The sequence below is a fragment of the Penaeus vannamei genome, chromosome 35 (genome assembly GCF_042767895.1).
Source record: "Penaeus vannamei isolate JL-2024 chromosome 35, ASM4276789v1, whole genome shotgun sequence".
In the NCBI taxonomy this organism is placed as follows: Eukaryota; Metazoa; Arthropoda; class Malacostraca; order Decapoda; family Penaeidae; genus Penaeus; species Penaeus vannamei.
The window spans coordinates 12,647,524-12,657,523 of record NC_091583.1 but is presented as its reverse complement, the minus strand read 5'-3'; the positions used below and the strand labels follow the sequence as shown (position 1 = coordinate 12,657,523).

The window sequence follows — 10,000 nt, the reverse complement described above, 5'->3', positions numbered from 1 at the left end:
GCACTGCTAACTCGACTTTCCTCATCACTGTCTCCTTGTATCACTGCGTTTCACCGCCGTGGCACTTTCCTCTATTTATGACAGGCGGAACCAATCTTGTAATCTACGGCCGCGCCAGATGGACTCGTCTTCCACCAGGAACCTGACTGCTGCACGCCTGAGACTCGGCTAAGTTCACTCCTCTTAGGCTAGTTGTTAGTGGGACGCCGTATAGGGAGTTATGGATGAATGTGCACTGGGGGTGTTTAGGGATGTGAATGTTGAGGATGAACGCTGCTTCGTAGATTTGGGAGGGATGCCATGGAGGGAGGAGGATGTTCAATAGAAGGATGTTTAATGCATTAGGAACCCGATTAGTGGGCTTTAATGTCAAAGTTAACTCTGTATAGAACGTTAGGAAAGTTAGTGTAGGAGCTACTAAGGGGCTAAGAAATAAGTTCACTAATGTGTAGGATACACGTGACCACAAAATCACCATAGGGCTGTACAGACCGTGCGTATCAATGGTAAATAATCTACGTGATAATTTATGAAACATGTGATTAGTGAAGCAGTAACAGCCAAGAATGAATAAGTAACAGAGAATGAATCAAGAACAAAAATGAATAACAAAAAGATGAACACCAGGGCATTAATATCATAACTTTTGAACAGACAGACTGGCAGGCTTGAGTATTACGGAAGACCGTTGGCAGGTTCAAGGTGATGACAGTGACAGCGTATAACATGACTCAGCAAATGTAAACAAACGCAGAGTACCCATGAAAAAAATCCAAACATTCCCCAGTTGTAAGTCTTTTTCGTAATGGTAGGTCATTAGAACTAGTGCATGAGGGAAATGACTAGATATTATCACCTGGTTGCTAACAGTTGTGGTTGACTGAAGGTATTGTGGGTCTAGTGACTGGTTGGCAAGTTTCATTGACCATGCATGATTAAAAGAAAAAGATGAATCTCATGAAATCGATATTAAGGGATGAAATTAATAGATTAAGAATGAGAAATGAAGGAGAATATGCAACAAAGATGGAAACTAATGAGCGTCCTAATTAGCAAAGCATTAAGTGATTTGGGGACACTAAGTATGCAACATCGGTAGTGTGGGTCAGTGCCAGTGGTAGAAGAAAATGAGGTGGTAGCATAGGAAAAAAAGTCTACACAAGGTGAGATGACAGGCAGGTAACATCCTCCAGTGTGAAATGTCATGATCACCTAGTATGGTCAGCTGGTTGGGTCAGACCTATCTTTGGGAGAAAATAAGGGGCTGGGAGACTGACACACCAAGCATGTAAAAAGAGGTGAAGTTATCACTAGAGCAGCTTAGTAAATGGCTGATGGTAGAAAAGATTGGACACGTCACTTAGTGGTTAATCTTTTTAAAAAGGCTGTCGAATAAATTATCCAAGAAAACAAGGGAAAAAATACACTGGCATGCGTCTATGCACAAGAAAATGAACAGGACGAGGTAAGAATGAGGAGGGGGAGAGTGACTCGAGAGCAGACTGACAGCGAGAGCAAGTGACAGGGAGCAAGAGCGTGGGATCCAGTACAGGAATCTGACGTATCTGGAGAAACGGGCTGGACGTAAGGAGTGACTTGCCTAACGAGCGTGCCAGGTAGCCTCGCGAGTGGAAGGTGTCGACTCTCGCGGGGATCCGTTATGCAAGGGGGCTGACCAGGTCACCTAGGCAGACCTGGGGGACCTGGAGGGACACTGTTATGACGGGGCACTCGGGGCCGGGTCGAGTGATCGTGAGGGACAGGGAGGGAGATCAAGGCAGAGTGTTGTGGCGGGTGCTTTACGGGGGTCGAGGCAGACACAGGCTGAGGATGGGGTTTACGAGGTGCTCACGACCGCCTCCTCCACCACCACCACCCAGCTGCCGCTCGCGATACGAGTTCGGGTTTTACCTGGGGAGGATATGACACTCCTGCACTAGGGTACATGTGGTCAGGTGAAGAAGGTACGTACCTGGAGGGTAAGGTGCGGGGGGCATAGTCTCTGCTGTGGGGTAGTTCCTCAGGTAGCCGTCGTGGGGATATCCTGCGGCAGCTTCCATGGCAGATTTTGGGGCACCATCTGCCGCCGTTAGGTATGGCACGGGCTGGCCGTGGGCATCGACATGGCCCACACGCCCGTAGGGAGGGTAGTTGCACCAGGTCTGAGCGGCAAAGGCTTGGCATGACTCCGTGGTCATCGAGGATGGCCCCGGTGCGTAGTCGTATTTGTTGGGCCAGAAGGCCAGAGTCTTGCGGTCAGCCACTCTGGTGTCCGCAATGTTATAGTACGTGGGCGTGACCCCGTCCCGCCCGAAGGCCTGGCCGTACTGGGAGTCGAAGGGCGCCGTGGCTGCTGCATGCTCCGGTTGGTAGTTCCAGGGCTGTGTGGAGTGCGAGTGCCTGATGACACCCGCCGCGGTGCCAGAGTCAGGCCCCGTGGGGCACTCGGGCGGGTGCGGGTACGTGGACACAGCCAGGGTGGTGGCCACGCGCTTGGCCGGGATGTGTAGTGGTGTTTGGCCCGTAGGCTCCAGGCCTCGTGTGCCGGCCGAGTCCTCATACAAAGCTCCGTTCATCCTGTCTAGTCCTCCTCCCTCGCTGCTGCCCACTGCATGGTGGTGCCGCCACGGTAGTGAGTCCACAGTCGCCACGGTGCCGCCGCACAGTCACACACGATCGGAAAAAGAGAACAACACACACACATTAGCTGGCGTGCACTAGCACGGCCGCCGCATGTGCACCACCACGCTCGGCACGGGACCAGTAGCCGCGGCAAAAAACAACCAGCGTGTGTTGAGGCCGCGGCGAGCTCAAACACTATCTGGTGGCCTGGCCAGACACCGCGCTCTCAGCCAGGGGAGGCGGGGCTACGCTTGGCGCCGCCCACAGAGAGTAGCCCCGCCTCCTCTTGCACCGCCTCTGCTCTCGCGCGCCATTAGTGGTGGAAACTGGTCACGTGATGCCTTAAGCTCCTCCCACCCTGCCCTGCGACCCTGGCGGCCGCCCGGTCCGGCACTAACACACAAATTATTACATGCGGTAATTAAGGCGGTGTGCCGGTCTGAGTGATTGACAGAACACACCTGTAGCCGCCATGTACCTTGACAGGCAGTTGCTATCTGCCTTCACTGCCTACTGACACCTCGACACTTGCTCTCATAGCCAGCTTACACACTGAGTATACCTCTTTTCCTATCCCTCCCACACCACACTTCCGTTCCTGGTGTACTTCCCCTCACACATCCGTCCCCTCATGGTACTTCTTCCTATTCCTCTTCCCCTTCTCGCACTCTCCTCTTCCCCTCTGAACCTCACCCTGCCCCCTCTCCTCGGGATGGGCAGACGGAGGCAGACAGTAGTGGACGAGGACAGGCCCCTGCTGTGGCACCCCCGCCCCTGCTAGGCTCATCAAGACCACCCTCCCTCCCTCTCCCCCCCGCCCTCCCTCTCCGGGCGTGCGAGGAACCAAACCTGCCCTGACCACAACACCGTCTCGCGCCGCCCGTCCTCCCTGCGTGGAATTAAAGGGACCAACACCTCTTGCAGGAGACCGTGATCACGCCTCGAGAAACACGTCAACAATGAATACCTCAAAAGGGCGCACTGGCCTAGGAAGTCCATTATTTTACAAGCTTTTAACGTTATTTTTCAAGCTTCCAGGAAGAGTCGGACAAGTGTCCCACCCCAGGGAGCCTTCTCGTATCTCGACGATACACGCACGGTGGCCACACGCATCTATGCTAGTTTGTCCTGATCCCTCGCATGCCCTCCCGTGTACCACACAGAAAACGGATAAGCCTCTGAAAGCACAGCCAACCATCTGGTGACTGACTGCTCGCCACGGGAAGCAATGAACCTCTCTCCCCTCTCACCCCAATTTGAGACTAATTACCTTGCTAATGATGGACCCGCCTCCTCGCCCTCACGCCCACTGGTTATCGGATGCGGTCTCTTGGGGCGAGCGTGGAGGAGCCTTGCGTTAAATTATCGACCAGATCTGTGACCGAGGTGTGGGGACGTGACGGGGAGGGGGAGAGGGGAAGGGACAGGGCAGAAAGGGGAAGCAGGCGAGAGAAGGAAGGGGAGGACCGAGAGAGTTGTCGAGACAGAAAATGGGACGACGAAGGAAGGGCGGGGAGGAAGGAAGGGAGAGAGCGAGGCGTACGAAAGGGGGTGAAGGGAAGGGGGAGGGGAGAGGGGAAATTTCGCGAGGGTAAAGAGGTGCGAAAGGGGAACGTGAAGAGGGTAGGAGACGGTACAAATGGACTGAGATCTATAACGAAGACATATTTTGCGCGAACAGTGCTCAAAAGAAGAAGATAACGACGAGAAGTATCTTAAAAAAAGATCAAAGTAGCAGACAGCGATCGTTTTCAGACTCCAAGAAAAAAAGACAAAGAGGGAGGGAAAGGGGAGACAGTCCAAGAGAAGGCAACAGCGGACGGGAAAGGAGAGACGGAAATAGGGTGACAGCCATAGAGTCGATAAATACGCGCAGAGGGCGATGAAAGCAGGAAGAGGGAGAAGGACTAATTGGCTTGTACACGGCGGGTAGGGGGGAGGGGAAGAGAGGGGGAAGGGGTCGATCGAAGGGGGGGGGGCGAGAGGGGAGTTTATCTAAAGAATAAGACGGGGATATGCCCTTTTCCCTTTTTTTTCTTCTTCCGCGAGTGACTGTCTCATTATTTAACTTCTTGTTTGTAAAAAAGGGTGGAAGAGCGGTAGCAAAGATTGGCAACACTACAAGAAATGCACTCATGTGTAAAGTCAGAATGGTGTGTTTACGTCTCTCTCTCTCTCTCTCTCCCTCTCTCTCTCTCTCTCTCTCGCTCGCTCTCTCTCTCTCTCTCTCTCACTCTCTCACTCTCTCACTCTCTCACTCTCACTCTCTCTCTCTCTCTCTCTCTCTCTCTCTCTCTCTCTCTCTCTCTCTCTCTCTCTTTCTCTCTGTCTCTCTCTATCTCTCTCTCTCTTTCTCTCTCTCTCTCTCTCTCCCCTCTCTCTCCCTTCTCTCTCTCTCTCTCCCTCTCTCCTTCTGTGTGTATGTGTGTGTGCGTGTGTTTTGCTACAAATAGGAAGTAAAGAAAAAGATAAAAACAAATGTAGAGGAAGAAATGGAATGCAAGAGAAAGAGGACACACGCATTTTGTTTCTCTCTCTCGCCGAAGGGAAACAGTAAACATATATTCTTTTCATATACTTTAGAAAGAAAGAAAGAGAATAAAGAAATACAGAAAAGAAGGGACGGAAAGACATCTCGTGTTTAGATGAAAAAGCAAGAACACAAATAGACCATTTTCGTTTTCATTTTTTTGAGAAAGAAAGTTCAAGCAGCACATCTTGGTCCCGGAGGTTAGGATAAGCGTTCTTTTACATGTTTGTTCTTACGGAGCAAAGTCGTTATTTGTCGCCTTTAAATCTAGAAAGGGAATTTAAAGCGAAACCAACTTTCTCCCTTTGTCTTCTTTGTTTGTCTGTGCTCTCTGTCTGTTTCTCTCTCTCTCTCTCTCTCTGTCTCAGTGTCTCTATCTCTGTCTTTGTCTCTCTCTCTCTCTCTCTCTCTCTCTCTCTTTCTCTCTCTGTGTGTGTCTCAGTGTCTCTATCTCTGTTTTTCTCTCTCCTTTTCTCTGATATATATATATATATATATATATATATATATATATATATATATATATATATATATATATATATGTATGTATGTATGTATGTATGTATGCTATGTTTATTCACATATGTAACAAAGAAATACAGCTTAATAAAGTATGTACATACATATTTGAATACACACACAAACGCTCACACCCTCTCTCTGTATATTATGTATGTTTCTAGATACAGATTAATAGATAAGTATAACACTACTCTAGATAGACATACATTTGCCTTAAGCCCATACTTTCTCCCAGGCCCTCTGAACTGAGCGCTTGATTGCCTGTACAAGTGTGGAATTGGTTTAACGACAAGACCTGGGCCCTCCGTCCACCTTTCTTACGCTCGGATTCCCAGTGTGACCGTCACCGCACCTGGGTACGGCTTCGGTCCTTCCACACGCATGGGGCTCCCCTCTCACTCCCACCCGGAACTATAGGTTTCTGCAACGCCCCTTATGCACTTTGGTTACGCCTTCGTGTCCCCCTATATAAGGTGCCCCATAATTTCAACCTTTACTCTCTTCGTACTCGGGTTCTCACACTTTTGCACCTGGACTCTTCTGTATGGGGGGCCTCTCTTTCACTTTTTTTTACTTCCATAATGCTCTCTAGTTACGATTTGACTCTTTATTTCATTTTTCTTTTTCTTTAGTCGTATCTATCTATTCATTTATTATCATTATCGTTAATATCTACAAATTGCCCTGCTTTCCGTATGATGGCGAGCCTCAACTCTTGCAAATTTCGCCTTTTTGCACGCAAGATAAACCTACAAACGCTTTCGGACGTCCACATATTCAAACAAACGTTATCAAACCTCGGCGTGTTTGAAGTCGTAGTTCGATACGTTTGCACGCAGATCGGTCTTTGAACAGTCTCGTGTTGTCTCATATCGCGGAGTCCTTAACGTCCAGATGCAGTTCAGGTCAAAGGTCAAATCGCTGTATCTTTTCTCTCTTGTCTAATTTATATCTGCGTAACACACTGCACGTATCTCCGGATAACCTTTCCCTGTGTATTATAACCCCCGCTGTATTTAATTTTCTCTTTCAATAACAACTTGTACACTGTAGTCAATGTTCATCTAGTCTTTATCTATTCCCTCAGGCACTGTTATGAAAAATGATAAAATGCATAAATACTTTAGATTACTCATTAAAACATTAAGTCTCTTGTAAAGTCGATATGAGTCTCAAGTCGACCTACTTTAATCGAAGCTGAAATTTTATCTCCTGAAGACGTGATACAGCCTCCCCCCGCCCCCCGCTGCTCTCTAACACCCAGAGAAACACACTTACACATCTGCTACGCCTTTTAAGGTCCAACCAAGCGTAAAGGGACCCACCTTAAAAACAAACTTCTAATTGTGTTTGATGACCTTGACGAAGAGTTAGAGGAGAGATGACTGCAATCAAAGACAGAGAGAAATACATAGACTGAGAGAGAGTAATAGATAGATTGAGAGAGAGAGAGAGAGAGAGAGAGAGAGAGAGAGAGAGAGAGAGAGAGAGAGAGAGAGAGAGAGAGAGAGAGAGAGAGAGAGAGAGAGAGAGAGAGAGAGAGAGAGAAAGAGAGAGAGCATACGTATACACAGAAGATAAACCTCCAACATTACAGGCAGACAAAGGCATCTAACACAAGGTGCTCGTGTGATCTTTATCTTCATTATCTGTTTCGGAGCAGTTGTGGCTTCGGCTGAGGAGACGCCACCTCGCCGACTTCGAGCCTCATGCGCCTCACGTCCCACCCTACGCCTCACCTCTTGCCAGGAACCAGACACAGGAACCTCATCAAGCATGCCATAAACATGTCGCCTTTTGCCACATTCTCACCGAGCACACCCCGCATGTCGAATTTATAGTATATACATCACATGGCATGTCGTTGAAGCATGCGGCAGATTAGGCCATCTATCACAGATCCCATTAAGTTCTTCCGCAATCATGCAAGCGACTTGATCTACGAATTGAAGAGATTTATTTTCTGTTTTATTGGATGACACGCTTTTTATTTGCCAAGGGTTAACATGAAGCATCTGTAAATCGTCCTAAAGCACTTTATCTATATCAATAACGGGGAATCTTACATATTTAGACGCTGAGTGATTTTTTTTTGCTTTTCTATAACTAATCGAACTACACATAAATATCGTACTGTATGCCAACAGAATATTAATTTACCGTCAGTAATCGCTAACAAGTCAAGTGTCACAAAGAGAAAGATGACCTTGGACTTCATGACATCTGTGAGATTAGATTATACGTCCTGACCCTGACAAACAAAATAACAATACCGAAGACAAGCAGCCTTCTCAGAACGAACAATGTTATGCCCTCTCTCTCACAGTCATGGCGACTCTTAACTACTCAGTTTTTTCTCTCTCCGTCTGAAATTATCGCCGACGACAAGCGACTCGGAATCAGTTTAAAGCAATTTAGCCCGAAGATTGCCCGACTTATCAGCTGGGTCTTATGTCACCTCCGAAGTACGACAAAAGATCTTTCCTTTTCTTGCGCGTCTGCTTCGGCTCGGTCCTCACCCCCCCCCCCCCTCCCACCCCACCCCCTCCACCCCTCCCGGAGCGACGCCACGACCCGCTACCCTTCCCCGCCACGCTACCTCCGTCCCTCCTTCAGACAGGCCGCTTCACCTTCAGCAGCCAAAGCAATAAGAAGGGCCGATGCTGTAGCGAACGCATTAAGAGAAGAATTTTGAAGACTTCTTAAAACCCACTCGATTGTCAGCCGTGAGTATATAATTCTGTACTAAGAGACCCAGTATTATGTCTCGGTCCGTGGTTGGAGGGCCGTAAATCACCAGAAACAACAATAAATGTTTTTCGTTATCACGCTCTTATCTCGGCGCAAGAGACAACATCGCGGGGTTTAGCGCCAGGTGAACGAGGAGCGCGGCGGCGACGATAAATCACACCCGCAAGTTGAACGTAATAATACGTTCCGATGAAAACCTCGTCGGGGGATGGGTGTTCTCGTCCCTTCGCGTGAGTCTTCGATATTAACATCGGCTGGAGGAGGAAAAAGTTGATTCGCCACTAATTGGACGATATTCAAGCGCCCGGGGGTATTAAAAAAAAAAAAAAAAAAAAAAAAATCTCAGTCGAAAATTCTCACTCATCTAAGGATGTGCTATTAGGGCCCATTAGTCGAAACGCGTACACATACAAGTGTAATAGGTATACTTCCTACATCTGGAGAGGTTATCAAAAGCTGCGCGATGTACACTTCCGGAACGCTGTTCTTTTGCTGCTTTGTTCTGGATAAGCTTTTTTTTTTGCACCCCCCCCCGCATCCGACCCCCCCCCCCCTCCCCTGCGAATAGCACAAGAACATCGGGCTCAAAAAACAGTCCTTTGTCCTGTCTACCCTCATTATTTGTCCTCATTTACCTCATAAATCAGTTTCTTTTTCTTTTTTTTCTCTCCCTCTCTCTTTTTTTTCTCAGTCTCTCTCTCTCTCTCTCTCCCTCTCTCTTTCTTTCTCTCTCTCTCTCTCTCTCTCTCTCTCTCTCTCTCTCTCTCTCTCTCTCTCTCTCTCTCTCTCTCTCTCTCTCTCTTCCTCTCTCTCTCTCTCTCTCTCTCTCTCTCACTTTCTCGCCCTCCCTCCCTTCCTCCGTCCCTCCCCCCCCCCTCTCTCTTTCTCCTTCCCCCTCTTTCTCTTCCATTTTCTCATCCACCACTCACTTTCTTTCCCTTTCCTCCTTTCTTTGTAACACAACATAAACATAACACCGCAGATTTACGCCATTTTATGCAAGTGAATCATAAATCCCACGAGGAAATGTGTCTTCAACTTCCACGACAACCGAGTCAAATTCGTCAAAACAGTTTTTTACTTTTTTTCTTCATATTTTTGGCAAAGTGGTTTTCATTTCATTTTAGTAATGAAAATGAGTACGCAAATGAGTAATTAAAATATAAAATCCATGATAATGTTGATAAGGTGAGAAGAACTATCTTTATATGAAGATGACTTATGTTGATGATAATAATAACGTAAATATATTTCTGTAAAACTGCAACCGCAGTTGTGAAATATTGTTTATGATAATTATCATTAATAATATTAATGATAATGTTATCATTATCATTAATATTATTATTATCATTATTGTTATTACTATTATCATCATCATTATTATCATTATTATCCTTAATATCATGGTAAGCATCATCTTCATAATCATCGTAATCATATACATAGCCATTATCTTTATCAACATTTCCCAATATAATTTTTAACATATTGTTACTTTTCATTATCCCTATAATCACCATGTGATTCTCATTGTAACATATCATCCTTCATCATCATCATTTCAGTCATTTC

General features: G+C 47.1%; 1 protein-coding gene across 3 annotated transcripts in view; it reads right to left on the bottom strand.

Annotated features, from left to right (window-relative positions):
* Positions 1-10,000, bottom strand: part of LOC113808306 (homeobox protein abdominal-B) — a 602,984-nt gene that overhangs the window by 79,551 nt on the left and 513,433 nt on the right. For all 3 annotated transcript variants that reach the window (XM_070114012.1, XM_070114014.1, XM_070114013.1), the window contains one exon: positions 1,973-2,608. In XM_070114012.1, coding sequence (XP_069970113.1) covers positions 1,973-2,576 — 604 coding nt within the window. In that variant the 5' untranslated portion in view covers positions 2,577-2,608. The remainder of the gene's footprint in view (positions 1-1,972; positions 2,609-10,000) is intronic.